Source organism: Oratosquilla oratoria, chromosome 29, assembly GCF_046742065.1.
Source record: "Oratosquilla oratoria isolate Oo_2021 chromosome 29, ASM4674206v1, whole genome shotgun sequence".
Lineage (NCBI taxonomy): Eukaryota > Metazoa > Arthropoda > Malacostraca > Stomatopoda > Squillidae > Oratosquilla > Oratosquilla oratoria.
The window spans coordinates 15,624,168-15,640,971 of record NC_134805.1 but is presented as its reverse complement, the minus strand read 5'-3'; the positions used below and the strand labels follow the sequence as shown (position 1 = coordinate 15,640,971).

The 16,804-nt window shown below is 36.3% G+C and overlaps 1 protein-coding gene across 1 annotated transcript in view; it reads left to right on the top strand.

Annotated features, from left to right (window-relative positions):
* The window catches only part of LOC143040820 (uncharacterized), a 145,779-nt gene extending 131,389 nt beyond the window's left edge, over positions 1-14,390 (top strand). Inside the window, exons 3-6 of the mRNA XM_076212257.1 lie at positions 11,821-11,886; positions 12,238-12,386; positions 12,508-12,540; positions 13,163-14,390. Of these exons, the coding sequence (XP_076068372.1) occupies positions 11,821-11,886; positions 12,238-12,386; positions 12,508-12,540; positions 13,163-13,810 (896 nt within the window). The 3' untranslated portion in view covers positions 13,811-14,390. The remainder of the gene's footprint in view (positions 1-11,820; positions 11,887-12,237; positions 12,387-12,507; positions 12,541-13,162) is intronic.
* The last annotated feature ends 2,414 nt before the right edge of the window (positions 14,391-16,804 follow it).

Sequence of the window (16,804 nt, the reverse complement as noted above, 5' to 3'; positions counted from 1 at the left end):
TGTCTTATATACAATAAGAATAAGGGACAAGGGTAGGACTCAGGTAGCATCTAGTACTTTGCGGGGCAGGTCACCCGCCTTCACCAACGATGGTAACAATTTGTTGACTGCCCAGGTGGTAAGGCAGTCAGGTGACCACTGTCCATATGACATATTAAAATTTGGAAATTTGTTAATCAGGGATGATTCTATTATTTTTCTTTTAAAACTGCATTTTGAATTAAAGATAATCTTTGCCTCATTCCAATCCATATGATGGCCTTCCTTGTCTACATGTTGGAAGACAGCGGAATTATGTTGTGCGTATTTAATTGAATTTTTATGTTCTTTCATCCTAGTATATAAATCTCTACCTGTTTGTCCCCAATATACATTGTTACAATCAGAGCAAGGGAGTTTATACACACCTTGATGTATTTCTTCTCTAGGTCTTTGATGTACATTGACTATTTTCTTAAACAAATTATTGGGATAACTAAAAACAATTTTAATATCTTCCTGTGGAAGAAATTGAGAAATGTCATTTAAGGATCTATTATAAGGCAATTTAATACAGTTTTTGTCCCAACTGAAGTTCTTACTGGAATGGGAAGTGGATCCAAAGTAACTAGTTTTGGCTTTACTTAGGGCTTTATTTAGAAACCAATCAGGATACCCTATTCTTTTTAATTGATTCCTGATGGTTGTTATCTCCATTTCCAAATAATGTGGACTACATAATCTAAGTGCCCTCAGGAAAAGACCTGAGGCAACACTATATTTAATTTTATCAGGATGGTGACTGAAAAAGTGCACATAACTCCCCGTATGTGTGGGCTTTCTGTACACAGTGAAGGACAATTGGTCCTGATGCCGTATTAATAGGATATCTAAAAATGGTAGTCTATTATCCACCTCCCATTCAACTTTGAATTTAATATTAGTGGCTAAGTTGTTTATTTGTTCAAAGAAAGCATCAAAAGATCCCCATTCGTCATCCCAAATGTTAATGTTACGACATTACTTTATAGATATATGTACATGTATGTATATGTATGTATATATATACATCTATATATATTTATATATATATACATATATATATATATGTACATGTTTTTATACATGTACATGTATGTATATACAGTATATATATATATATATATATATATATATATATATATATATATATATATATATATATACTGTCTGGAGGAGAGTTGGTAAAATGAAACGTTAAGACTAGAGAATGGAGCTTTATTCAAAACCAGACGTTTCGACCTCTTGGGCCTTCCTCAGTGGACTAAGAGTCCACAGAGGAAGACCCAAGAGGTCAAAACGTCTAGTTCTGAATAAAGCTCCATACTCTGGCCTTAATGTTTCATTTTGCCACTTCACCTCCATATTTGTCTGTCTTTACATATAATATATATATATATATATATATATATATATATATATATATGTATATAGTGTGTGTGTGTGTGTATGTATATACATGTATGTATATACATATATATATATATATATATGTATATAATGTATATATGCATATATATGTATATATAAGTGTATATGTATATATGTGTATATGTATACATATATATGTATATACACTGTATATGTACATATATATATATATATATATATATATATATATATATGTATATATATGTATATATATAATATATATGCATGCATATATATGTATATATAAGTGTATATGTGTATATGTATACATATATATATGTGTATATATATGTATATATATATATATATATATATATATATATATTATTAAATGTGTATGTATATATGTATATGAAACATTGAGGTGAATACTGATAGTTTAGTCTTAAGGTGGTGATTATTATTCTTATCACCACCTTAGTGCGAAAGTATCAGTATTCACCTCAATGTTTGTAAGGGCCTTTAGAGTTTGTTGCCCAGAATTTTTAGACAAAGAAATTGAAACCATTCATGACATTGGTAATGAATTAAAATATCCAAAACACTAAATTGACGTAGCTCAAAACACAGCAAAGAATTTTTTTTGTAGTCTTACAGGTAATCATCAATTCAGTTTTAAGAATATTTTAACCCCCCTTTTCATCAAAATTTTGTTAGTTTAACTCGTACTTTTTGTCAATTTGGTGTCCAAGTTGTCTTTAAAAATAGCAATACTGTTAAAAATAGGTTGATTAAAAATTCACCTGCTTGTAAGGAAGGCTGTGTTTATAGTATCCCTTGCAAAAATTGTAACTATGATTATATTGGACAAATAAGCAAGGATTTAAAATTGAGAATAAACCAACATAAATATAACGTCAGAACAGGGCAAGTTTCAAGTGGGTTGTTTTTGCATGTAGGGTATTTTAATAATTGCATTGATTGGGATAACACAAAGAAAATTGTCTTAAGTAAGGACATTAAGGAGAGGAATATCATAGAATCATGTTATACAAAAGCTTCATTTGAGAACAACATGAGTATGGGAATGTATGAATTAGATAACTTTGTAACATATAAAAATTTGACAGTAGCAGGGTCAAATGTTCGGCAGTGCTGAGAGAGTGAGGTCGCAATTGGACCTGTCCTAATTTCCCCCTAGTATGCTTCTTTTGTATATATAATGTCACTGGTACCTTACTCTGTACCTTGAAAATGTATTAAATAGACGAAAACGTTCTGTCACCTTTCATTTCATTTTCCAAGTGGTTATGTGAATCACGTGTTTTGTGTGATTTATTCACACACACACACACACACACACACACACACACACACACACACACACACACACACACACACACAAACACACACACACACAAAAAAAAAAAAAAAAATATATATATATATATATATATATATATATATATATATATATATATATATATATATAATACACAAATCAACGTGTTCCACAGAACATAAGCAGTCTTCCTTTATCTCCGGCGTGGTGAATTTGATACATTCACAAATGAATTTGATCAACTTAAGAAAAAAAATACAATGACGGTGGTGCATACATTGGCAAAAGAGTACAGTAACAGGGTGCATACTTTGGCAAAAGAGTACAGTAACAGGGAAGTTCACAACAACTCTGATTTCTCACAATGCAAATGTAGCTTCAGTTGCTTGGGATTTGATATTTGTGTGTTTTTACTGTTCAGTAAGATGTAATTACATGAAATAGAATTATATTTCTAGAGTGACGTTTCTGTACTATGCCACATTTAATGGTAGAAACTTAAATGGTGATGTACACTGTGTGTGTATATATATATATATATATATATATATGTGTGTGTGTGTGTGTGTGTGTGTGTGTGTTTGTATAATCCGTTAGCCGTCCCCGGACTCGAACCGAGGGCTTGCGAGAAATAAATACGACGTTCTACTCACGGTCTTAGACTAACACGGTAGCTCAGTTGGTAGAGCGTCGGCGTAACTTCTTGCGATCTGGCGGTTCGAGTCCGGCGGCGGCTGTCGGAATCCTTTGATTGACATCGCCGTCACTGGCGATTCTATTCATATATATATATATATATATATATATATATATATATATATATATATATATATATATATATTGCAGTAATTGACAAGGCACACGTGAAAATAATATGCAGAAAAAAAACACTGGGAAATAAGAAGCTTAGTCCGAACGTTTTCGTCTATTTATGACATTATCATGGAATACACAGTTACAGAGGCATAGGTGGATATATACATACATAAAGTAGTAGACAAGCTAGGAACATAGGAAGGACACACAAGATGCTTCATAATCAGGTTGAGAAATTAGTTGGTCTGCTTAATATTCTCAAACAATTCAACATGAACTTGGTTTTCAATTTTTTTTTTTTTTTATTAACCATTAGTATATTTCTTTACATCCGACCTAGTTATGGACCAAAAGGTCTCACGTCGGTATGCTCCGCCTTTGTAATGATGGGATACAAAAGGGCCTACATATAAAGATGGAAAAAAGAAACAGAAAATAGTGATATACTGGAACTAAATGGCAAATTCAACGGAATAGCAATACAAATGATATCGATATACATGACTGCAGGAAATGAACGTGAAGATAAAATGAGAAATAAAAGGATACGCAGACCAGTAGAGAAGAATATTGATGTACCAGAAGCAGGATAGGGAAAAAATATGAGTATTAGAGGATTTCAATGGGGACATAAGATTTGCAGCAGAACAGGAAATTGACGCAAACGGAAAAGGTGATATTGGAATGAATTAAACGAACACAGTTTTGAACGGAGATGAGAAGTGCAAAGGTCAATACACTTAGGGGAGGGGGAAGGGATCTCGTAAGTACGAAAGACTTCGTAATGGTAAGTAACGTATGAAAGGTAGAAACGAAGATTAACGAAAAATAAAAGAGGAATGTGACTGCTGAGACCATAATCACAACAATTTTTGCATGGCAAGAAAAGAAGGGAAATGACAAAGGAAACTAAGAAATACTTAAGAACAGATGATTCCACTTGAAAAATAAGTAGAAAAAGAGCTGAAAAAAGAGAAGTCAGTTACGGAAAATATATCTATAGAAACGAAGATTGACGAAACAAAAGAGGAATGTGACTGCTGAGATCATAACTTAATCACAACAACTTTTGCATGGCAAGAAAAGAAGGGAAATGACAAAGGAAACTAAGAAATACTTAAGAACAGATGATTCCACTTGAAAAATAAGTAGAAAAAGAGCTGAAAAAAGAGAAGTCAGTTACGGAAAATATATCTATAGAAACGAAGATTGACGAAAAAAAAGAGGAATGTGACTGCTGAGACCATAATCACAACAATTTTTGCATGGCAAGAGAAGAAGGGAAATGACAAAGGAAACTAAGAAATACTTAAGAACAGATGATTGCACTTGAAAAATAAGTAGAAAAAGAGCTCAAAAAAGAGAAGTCACTAACGGAAAAGAAGCAGATAATGAAGATAGGAGCTGAGGGAATACTACATGGATTAATGAAGAAATAGGAAACTGAATAAAGGAAGAGAAGAGACAGAGAGACGTGAAATTAAAAGAATTAGAACCGAAAGAAGGCATTACGAGAAAGATGTCTCGTATCCATACGAGGAGGAGGTAGCAGAAGATATAAAAATATAAAAGTAAGAAATCATGGGAAAACATCAAATCAAAAGGTGATCATAGAGATAATAAAAATTATAAAATATGCAATGAAGGAAATGTAATGAATGCGGAAACAGCAGCAAAAGTAATTGTGAAATATTGGGAAAAGATGTTTAGGAAAATGAACTGGATCCATGTAGGAAGTGCAGATGTCGACAGAAAATGCAAAGATAAGGGAAATAAAGATCAGGGATAATACAGACGCTATGAAATATTGAAAGATGTGATAGGGAAAAATGAAAAGCAAATCAAACCAATGAAAAAAAAACACATGAAGGAAAGAAAATGTAAAGAAAATAATGATGAAACTAAAGAAAAGGAAAGCAGGCCCAGATGTGGTAAAAGTAGATTCATGTTAAGCACTAGCAAATAACGAAACTTGTATGAATACATTAACAGTGTGCTACAATACGGAATTAGCAAGAAAGGAAAACAGTAGATGTAAACATGTTAGAGGAAAAAAAAAGTAAAAAAAAATGTAAGACGTAGTTGAGTCAGTAATGGTTATAAACCAACAGGGCAGGACTCGCAGTAATGGTTATAAACTGGACAAATTTAGAATTAAAAAGGAAATAGGCAAGAATTGGTTTACTAATAGGGTAGTCGACGAATGGAATAAACTTAGTAACCATGTAGTAAGTGCTGAAACTATCAGTTGTTTTAAGAAACGATTAGACAACTCTATGGATGGAGATGACAGGTGGTGATGGATACGGAGCTGCCTAGTGTAGGCCTTATGGTCTCTTGCAGTCTCCTTCATTCTTATGTTCTTATTGTCATTAACAAAAGACGAAATAGAAAAACACGCAGAACAGAACTGTGAATAATAGGAAGCCCAGGCAGGACATACAAAAGAAGGAAGAGTGGAAGACAATTTATTCATACTGCAATATTGCATAAAAGAAAAAAATTATTATAGTAACCGCGGTAGATTTTCAAAATAGCATATGACACAGGAAAGAGAGAAACACTAATAGAAATCAGGAAAAAATACAAGAGGCACGAAGACGTAATAGAAGCAATAAGAAGTAGGTCTACACAGAGATGACAAGGCAAAAATAAAAGTAGGAATGAAAGGCCGTTAGGAAATAAAAATCATAAATGGAATAAAACACAGATCCACACGATCGACAACAGTGTTTAAACTGATAACATATGCAATAATGAAAGAATTAGAGGAAAGAGGGGGAGCGTTTAAAAACGAAAGTTTGAAGATAAATGCACTATTCTGTGAAGACGATGGGTTTATATTGAGCCCAACAACACAAAAAGCAAAAAGAGAGATGGAAGTAGTATTAGTGGAGGCAAGAAGGGAATGTGGGGTAGAAATAGATTAGGAAAAAAGGAAACATAATAAATTATAACATGAAAGAAAAGCCGAATGGTATTGCAGGAATCAAAGTGACAAACAACATAGAGCAGTGGTTCCCAAACTGGGGGAAATTTCCCCCTGAGGGGAAATTTGAAGCTACCAGTGGGAAATAATTACACTACCTACTAACTAAAAAAAAAACCCTGATGGATTTTCTCATGTCTGAGAGTGAGAGAGAGAGAGAGAGAGTGCCTGTTTATCAGTATATTTGTACATATGAAAAATAAATTAGTAAATAGTCACTTTGTGTTTAACTACTCTTTCCCTGATACACATGAAGGCGGAAATCTGGATAGTTGACCTGGGTGCAGGGGGAAATGACGGAAAAAAGTTTGGGAACCACTGACATAGAGCATATAGGAGTAATTAATGAAGATAATAATATATATAAAAAAATGCAGGAACTACCAAACATAACATACTCAGCTGCAACAAGATACTAATAGGGAAAACATACTGAAAAAGCGTGATGTTACCGGCAGCACTATATCCAAGCAACATGAAAATTTTTACAGAGGAAGAAACAAAACCAGCGGGAAGAAAAGAGTATGCAGACAGATCTGGGGACCAAAGTACGTAGCAGTTGGAACATTAGGGCTGCGTTTCCACCAAGCGAGTCATGGCCGATTCTCGCCAAATGCTGTGAATTCGAATAGCTGGAAGAAGACCTTGTTTGCAACATTCTAGACTTCCCTAAGAACATTTCAACAATCTGTCTAAGATTTGTAAAGGTTTAGCTCCTTTCATTTCGCCATTCGGTTTCTCAATACGTGACGCAAAGTCAATTTGATATTTGAAGATTGAAAAAACGAAAGTTTGTAACCGAAGTCGTTTCTACCCAGACGAAATCACAACGGTTGAAGAGAATCTGACGAGACGAGACGAGACTCGCTTGGTGGAAACGCACCCTTAGATATATTGGTTCATGTTGGGTTTTTGTTTCACTTTGGATGAGCCGCATCCCAACATTCAACACAGTCCCTAGTTACAAAATGATCCACATTAAAGAGTTTTAAAGAACGTCAATTGCGATACTGAACCAATTCACAGAGTATTGTTACTTCGCGTTTCTTGCCTAAACCGTCTTGCTTGGTCAGTACATGTTGGCAGACGTACGACGTACCCTACTAACATTTTATGTAGATAGGAAAAATATTATATGTAAATGTTATATAGGGACATCACCCTCTCGAGATTTTTTTTATTAAAAATAGTTAATAACGCCGTACGACACCAGTATGATTTGCATACCTCAAATACATTTTCCATAAGTTTTTTGCAAATTTGTCAAAATAATTTAATATTTAGCGTCCTTATACATTTCGTACTCCACTACCAGGGACTAGAAGAAGGGGTAAAATAAGAGAACTAGAAAGAAAAAAGATGAAATTGCTTTCCACTCAGGGCTGCCAAGTGCTGGGTAATAACCATATCCCAGGGTAACTTGAGCACTATCAGGGTAACAGGGTGGATATATGAATATATTTTCTTTTCGTGGAATATATGTATTTGAGTGGTCGGGTAACTGCATCACTACACACATACAATTCTATCGATAAACAATATCTTGTCAACTTCATATTGAGAAAGCAGCCCACCTTATTGGCAAAACTGTTGTGCTTGGCATGTTCAAGCGCTTTTTTTAAATTGTTCTTTTAATAACAAAAGTAAGAAATTCCCTGGTCAGTAATTTGTTAATTGAAATGATTTATGCTAAGAGAATGTTTGAAAATTCAACATCGGACTATTTTAAAATTACAACACGTAAATCTGCATTAACCTGATCAGAAGTACCTGCCCGTGTTGAACGTAAGTGCTTCATTTTATACTATTTCATTACTGTTCACATTATAGTAATACTTTTTATAAATATACATATGATCTTAATAAGTTATTAACATGCAGGGTAATTGAAAAGCGAACAGGGTAGTGTTAATTAATGACAACTCCACTTGGCAGAATTGCATCATCATGGTATCGTCTGCTCGTCGGCGGATGGGGAGAGAAGGCTGTATGGACATGAGCTCGTTTTGGGTGGATAGTAAGGAGCCTTGGCCCAACTTTTCACTTTGGTCTTGTATTTCGTTTGTTCCGCTTGTTTATGTCGTGAATACTTGCCACGTATCACACTGTGCATACTGCAACAGCGATACTGAACCAATACACAGAGCATTGTTACTTCGCGTTTCTTGCCTAAATCGTCTTGCTTGTCAGTACATGTTGGCAGACGTACGACGTACCCTTCTAAGATTTTATGTAGATAGGAAAAATATTATATGTAAATGTTAAATAGAAAGCCAGTCTTACGCCATGTCCCGTAAATAGGGACATCACCCTCTCGATATTTTTTTTTTATTAATTAAAAATAGTTAATAACGCCGTACGACACTTCACCAATATGTTTTGTATACCTCAAATACACTTTCCATAAGTTTTTAGCGTCCTTATACATTTCGTACTCCACTGCTAGGGACTAGAAGAAAGGGTGAAATAAGAGAACTAGAAAGAAATATTCGGGAAATATATGAAAAGGGTAAAAATTGAAAACTATAACTTATGAAAAACAAGAAAGACGAACGGGCGAAGTATAAACGAAAGAGACGAGCGAAGTATAAACGAAGGAAATCAAACAAAACGAAGGAAATAAAACAAAACGAAGCGTTTCATAAATAGTTGGAGTAGTGAATAGTGACATATGAGGGAAAATACCTCGAAATTGAACCTGAACCAAAGGTATTCCGTCCATTATTGACGCAGATGAAATTGCCTTCCATTCAGAGCTGAGTAATAACCATATTTTAGGGTAATTTGAGCACTATCAGGGTGGATATATGAATATATTTTCTTTTCGTGGAATATATGTATTTGAGTGGTCGGGTAACTGCATCACTACACACATACCATTCTATCGATAAACAATATCTTGTCAACTTCATATAGAGAAAGCAGCGCACCTTATTGGCAAAACTGTTATGCTTGGCGCGTTCAAGCGCTATTTTTTTTTTTTTTTCTTTTGAAAACAAAAATAAAAAATTCCCTAGACAGAGGTTCGTTAATTGGAATGATCCATGCTAAGAGAACGTTTGAAAATTCAACATCGGACTATTTCAAAATTACAACACGTAAATCTGCATTAACCTGATCAGAAGTACCAACATGCCCATGTTGCACGTAAGTACTTCCTTATATACTATTTCATTACTGTTCACATTTGTAGTAATACTTTTTATAAATATACATATGATCTTGATAAATTATTAACATGCAGGGTAATTGAAAAGCGAACAGGGTAGTGTTAATTAATGACAACTCCACTTGGCAGAATTGCATCATCATGGTATCGTCTGCTCGTCGGCGGATGGGGAGAGAAGGCTGTATGGACATGAGCTCGTTTTGGGTGGATAGTAAGGAGCCTTGGCCCAACTTTTCACTTTGGTCTTGTATTTCGTTTGTTCCGCTTGTTTATGTCGTGAATACTTGCCACGTATCACACTGTGCATGCGTATTACGGAGGCGGCGGCGGCATACGCCAGACAGCCGTTACGGTAAGGGTGGGGGAATATTAATTAATCCAATAGTGGATTTGCTATTTGTAGAATTTGATTGTCAAGATCTTATAATTAATCCAAGAATGTATCTAACCACTACAAACCCTTTACTATTTTGTTTTCGCGTCAACAATTTCATCTCAATGTATGGTTACTCGAAGAGGAGGATGGAGAGAGGGTGTGGTTATGCGCGCCGGCTCGCTGGGGGGTGGCTGCAGGACGATTTGCTACATTGTTTCGGTCGTTTCTACATTAGGCGTTTTTACCAACGCATCAGAATATCAAACGTTATCAAACATGTTTGAAGTTCTTGCTTGGTTTTATCAAACGACTGGGACAGGCGTTTGAGGATACGGCAGCGAATATGCTCGGAATAGCTAACACGCACTCTGATTGGCTGGAAGGTATTGCCCAAGGTCTAAATATACAGGTCAGACCGTTGGAATTCTTCTGCGCAGCTTCTGACGTCATTTGGCTGAGTCCATTTTCTCTCTGTGATACACTGAAGAAAACTGTGAAACGCCAAGGAAGACACGAACTATAATATTTTATATATTATATATATATATATATATATATATATATATATTATATATCATATATATTATATATTCATATATATAGACAGGAACTATAATATTTTATATATATTTATATATATATTTTATATAATATTTGTCAGAATATAACTAATTGCGTGGAGCAGTGCGAGCGAAGGCAACGTCATTTTTGAACGACGGACCAGCTTCAATTGACAGTTATAGGACCCGCTAACCCCACTTTGAGCAGCCAGGTGACGTTCACGGGCCCGCTGCGCCAACTCCCTCGAAATTCGGTCGGAAGTGGTTAGACCTTATATTCTTAGATCCTGGTATTGCCATTCCTATCACATTCAATAATTACAATTCTGAGGCCCTAAGGATTATGATAATTGTTTTATATGAAAAGAAGATCAAAGTAGTAACTTGTTCCTGGCATTAGAATTCAAAAGAATTGTCCATAAGACTTGAAATAAATGGTTGTGTTGTCTTGTGATACCTCAACACTGTTCAGACATATGTCTAGTGAGGGACGTCCGTGTCAGTTCATGTGGTTGTGACTTCATCTTCCAGTTATGTGAACTTGGTGTAGTTTATACTATATATCCGTATAATACTTGCTGAAAAATAAGAATTAAAGGATTACCTTATTGCTGTATGCTATTGACATCCGTATTAAAGCAAATATATCGGATAAATGATATTTGTTTTGAAATGCTGCTGAGATAACACGAACATTGCGTACATCATGGACGACTGCTGTAACTGCTAAGATTTCATTCCAACCATTTATCCCCAAAATGTCCACCAACATGGAGCGAGAACTGTAAGTAATGAATGAAAAGTATTTTGTTATCTCCTCTTATATTATTAATGTAAAAAGTTTCAGCCTGTTCAAGGACCTTAATTTTAGTGTAGGGCTGTACATTGTTATTTGTACATACCATCATAAATACATTATGATAAACGATTTTATGTTATTATATACTTAGTAATTTTATCCTTGACAATGCCCAAAATACATACATGTTTCAAAGCACATGCAGTTTATATTGTTGGTATTATTTTGAATTTTTTTTTTATACATAGCTGCTAGCACCAACATCACATTCTTACCAAATCAATTCCTGTCTCTGCCATGTTACTATACTCACCAGAATATTGGAGAATTTTCTGTACCTTTTTTTCTTGTTCCTACATAAGTACTTTGTTCCCCTTCAGAGGATGAAGAAGAAGTGGACAACCCACCACGTGAATCACTCACAGAGGAGGGTGTCCGAAAACAGAGTAAGTAAATTAGTGGTATTGGTTGGACACTTATACTGAAATATTACAATACAAAATAATCATGTATGCCAGGGCATACATCAGTACTCTAATTCTTTGGATGAAACTCTATGTAAACAGTCCCACAGATTGTTTCTTCCAAACAGTAAAGCTTGACCATAGGGTAGCCTCTAATTTTTGTATGTTTAGGCCCTTGTGGCATGACTATGTCAGTCTTTAGTATTGTGTTGTGCTTCTAAATATACATGTAGGTCACACATGTATTTTTTCTTCACTGTTTCTTATATCCTGTATAATTTTGCACTTGAAATGATATGACTTCCTTACTATAATGAGTGCCTAATTTTTCAGGGAAGGGAGGGAAGGTGAAAGAACCGTGGAATTATGAGGCTACAGAAGCACTCCTGCAACTTGTCAAGGCAAACTACACGTGCCTAAATGACAAGAAAACTACAAAGGCCGTTGTGTGGAAGGACATCACCAGAGTGTTGCAGGAATTGGTAAGTTATTATGTAGGCCATGTGAGTTCATTTTCTTATTGATATTCGCCATAATAATCTGTTAGTAACCACAATTCATTACAGCTGGAGTATCACATTTAATATATTTTTTTTCCTTCAGGGACTAGCAGGCATCCAACTGCATCACATTGAGGTATTAGTTAAATGAAAACTGTTATGATGTATGCATGTCTATTATGTAAGCAGTGCACGTAATATGTTCCTGTCTGGATGTTGCCTACCACCAATGATGCTTTTCTGTATGTGGCATATGCTATGTGTCAGGTCCTTATGTTATAATGGGTAGCCTCTCAGTGTTACCTGCCTTTGATATTGGGAAGCTGGTTGCCAACTGCTTGATTCGTACATGATTTTGTACATGCACGTATGAATACTAATAGCTTTTTAAGTGACAGCATGGGTATGGTAACTGGATTCTGTATTATAATTTTAGTGCTTCATTACTTCATTCCATTTTCCTCCTCAAGGTTAAGGTACCATCGTCATGAAGCATCACACTGTAATTCTCAGTGTGATCTGCATTCCAAGACTGTAGTGCCCCTGCTCTATGTCTGTGTTTTGTATGCTATGAACCTAAAAATTTCTTCACATATTTTTGGTTTAAAAATGGTTAACCAGACCATTACTTTATGTGCTCCCTAATTAATGACCTCTCTCTGTCAAATGTGTGTTTAGGAATCCTTATGATGAAAAGATGCATGTATCAATTAATATTGAAAAATATTAATTCCACTTTGACTTTTCCCCCAAATTAGATCACAGGCGTGGAACTGAGACAAGTTGAGGGCAAGTGGCGCAACCTCAAATCAATATTCCGTCATTATGAGGACTACAAGAAGGCAAATGGGAGGGGAAAGAAGACTGAGCCACGATTTTACAATCTCCTGTCTTCAATTCTGAAGAATCATCCCCTGTCCCAGCCAGATCTGTGTGTGTTGGAGGGCACAGAAGTGGGTACTAGGAGTGTGGCAGAAATGGAGGTTGACAACCCTGTGGAAGAAGACCCAGCCACACAAGCCTCATTACTAGACCCTCAGCATGGTGAAGCCTCGCAATGTGCCCCAACTCCTCCTCAAGCATCACCACCAGATCCTCAGCCTGCTCATGCCTCACAAGCCCCACAGCCTGCTCCAGCCACACGTGAGGAGCCACCTGCAGCCCGAGGGAATGTCCCACCCCCAAGAACAAGAACCAGAAGCTTAAGACCCTCTGCAGACAGAAAGGAACTGTTATTGTGCGTGAAATATATGAAAAATACACTGAAAACATCTAGTGATAAACAACAAAACAGTATGGCAGAACTAAAAGAACTTTTGTCTTGCATTGCGGGACGTGATAGAGAACGCCACGAAATGGACATGGAGATAAAGAGGGAGAGGTTGAATATCCTAAGATTAAAATGAATTGAATTAGAGCGCAGACAAAACAATGAGTGATTTTGTAATAAAATATGATACCAAATAACTACATGGTGACAAATGACTATAACACAATGTTTTGACTCTCTGAAGTCCTCTTCAGGTGTGATGTGGCACATATAATTGGATGTACTGGTGCTTGCATTGAAATGGTAGAATGGTAGGTTGGAGAGAATGCAGAGGGCAATGGAGGCAGGAAGGGTGTCAGAACCGGTAACTGAAGTCACCCTTGTGGTCTCTGACTTGTCAGAAAGACTTCAGTTACCGGTTCTGACACCCTTCCTGCCTCCATTGCCCTCTGCATTCCCTCCAACCTACCATATGAACACAAGCAAAAGTACATCCAATTATATGTGCCACGTCACACTTGAAGAGGATTTCAGAGTGAGTCAAAACACTTACAAAATTTTGGGAGGCACAATCAATAAAAACCATGTACATATGTGCCTTGCTGTGGATGTGCTGTGTCTTGCGACACTGCTTCTGACCCAGGGCGGTGGGCAGGGTGCAGGGATGACCCGTCATCCAGGAGGTGCTCAGATGAAAGGGAGGGTGGGAGGGGTGTGGAGTGTATTTAGGGATGAAATGGGTGGGAGTGTTTTTATGCCTTTCCCTTTTTGGCTACCTCCCTTGGAAGGGGGAAAAAGCCTTGGTATATGTATGTATGTACATATATGTGAATTTTGTATATTTTTGTAACATGTAAAGAAATGTAAAAAACAATATATTTTGGCTGATTATTGAAACCCTAAAAAGTCATATTCCAGGTTGCTTTTACTTTTTCCTGTCACTCACTGTAGCATTGCCACCATTGCCTGCCTTTTTAGCACACCAGCCTGGTCTCGTGGCAGGGCAGACAACAATGAAGAACTGAAATACTCAACAGCGTCATCCACCAGCCCATCCCTCTCGAGGATGTTAATTTCATCAGGCTGAGTTATTGATATGTTGTGAAGAACACAACATGCTTTTATTATTTTAGGTATCCGAAGAATATCGGCATCTACATGCTTCAATCGTCGAAACCTACCTTTTAAGAAACCAAAAGCATTTTCAATGGTAACTCTTGCTTTGGAGAGTTTAGTATTGAAGAGAATTTGTGCTTGCGATAAGTTTCCAGAGTTCTTAAATGGTACCATTACATGCTTTTGGACTCCAAAGGCAGAGTCTCCTACAATATGATATTGTGGTGATGGGAAATAATTTAGGTCACCGTTTTGGATTTTCTTATAAAGTGAAGTTGACTTTAGCACTCGGCTGTCATGTGCAGATCCCGGGAAGCCCACTTGAATGTAGGAAAAACTTTTATTAGGCGAGCAAACTCCAAGTAAAATGACACTGTTTTTGTGTTCTATCAACATAATCGGCCTGCGTGGGTGATGGAGCTTTGATGTTAATGTGGCATCCATCCAGAGCCCCTACCACACCGGGAATTCCTCCCATTTCTTGGAATTCATGTGCAATTTCAGAAATTTTAGGAGGAATTGGCACCAAAAAGACATCCTTTCCTGCATTGCACCCATATCTGCCTCTGGCTGCATCTCTGCCACGCTTGCAACTGCCAATAGAGGCATCATAGGTCCTGATAGAAGAGACTGGTGCGAGCGAGGGTCATCTGGCAGCACAGTAAGTCGTGTTTACCAATGACTTCAAACATGTTTAATAGCGTTTGACATTCTGGATGCGTTGGTAAAAACGCCTTAGCTTAAGTTGAATAGGAAAAGTCATGTTCATTTCGTCCTGAGTCACAGTCACCATGACTAGATTAGCGTAAGTTGAATTGGAAAAGTCCCGTTCATTTGGTCCTGAGTCACAGTGAGCGTCGAAAATAATTTTAACATTGTAAAATTCTCGACCACCATGACTGTAGATTAGCTTAAGTTGAATAGGAAAAGTCATGTTCATTTCGTCCTGAGTCACAGTGAGCGTCGAAAATAATTTTAACATGGTAAAATTCTCGACCACCATGACTGTAGATTAGCTTAAGTTGATTAGGAAAAGTCATGTTCATTTCGTCCTGAGTCAATGTCACCATGACTAGATTAGCTTAAGTTGAATAGGAAAAGTCATGTTCATTTCGTCCTGAGTCACAGTGAGCGTCGAAAATAATTTTAACATTGTAAAATTCTCGACCACCATGAATGTAGATTAGCTTCAGTTGAATAGGAAAAGTCATGTTCATTTCGTCTTGAGTTACAGTGAGCGTCGAAAATAATTTTAACATGGTAAAATTCTCGACCACCATGACTGTAGATTAACTTAAGTGGAATTGGAAAAGTCATGTTCATTTCGTCGTGAGTCACAGTGAGCGTCGAAAATAATTTTAACACGGTAAAATTCTCGACCACCATGACTGTAGATTAGCTTAAGTTGAAAAGGAAAAGTAATGTTTATTTCGTCCTGAGGCACAGTGAGCGTGGAAAATAATTTTAACATGGTAAAATTCTCGACCACCATGACTGTAGATTAGCTTCAGTTGAATAGGAAAAGTCATGTTCATTTCGTCCTGAGTCACAGTCACCATGACTGTAGATTAGCTTAAGTTGAATAGGAAAAGTCATGTTAATTTCGTCTTGAGTCATAGTGAGCGTCGAAAGTAATTTTAACATGGTTAAATTCTCAACCACCATGACTGTAGATTAGCTTAAGTTGAATAGGAAATGTCATGTTCATTTCGTCCTGAGTCACAGTGAGCGTCGAAAATAATTTTAACATGGTAAAATTCTCGACCACCATGACAGTAGATTAGCTTCGGTTGAATAGGAAAAGTCATGTTCATTTCGTCATGAGGCACAGTGAGCGTGGAAAATAATTTTAACATGGTAAAATTCTCGACCACCATGAATGTAGATTAGCTTCAGTTGAATAGGAAAAGTCATGTTCATTTCGTCTTGAGTCACAGTGAGCGTCGAATTAACATGGTTTAATTCTCGGCCACCATGACTGTAGATTATCTTAATTTGAATAGGAAAAGTCATT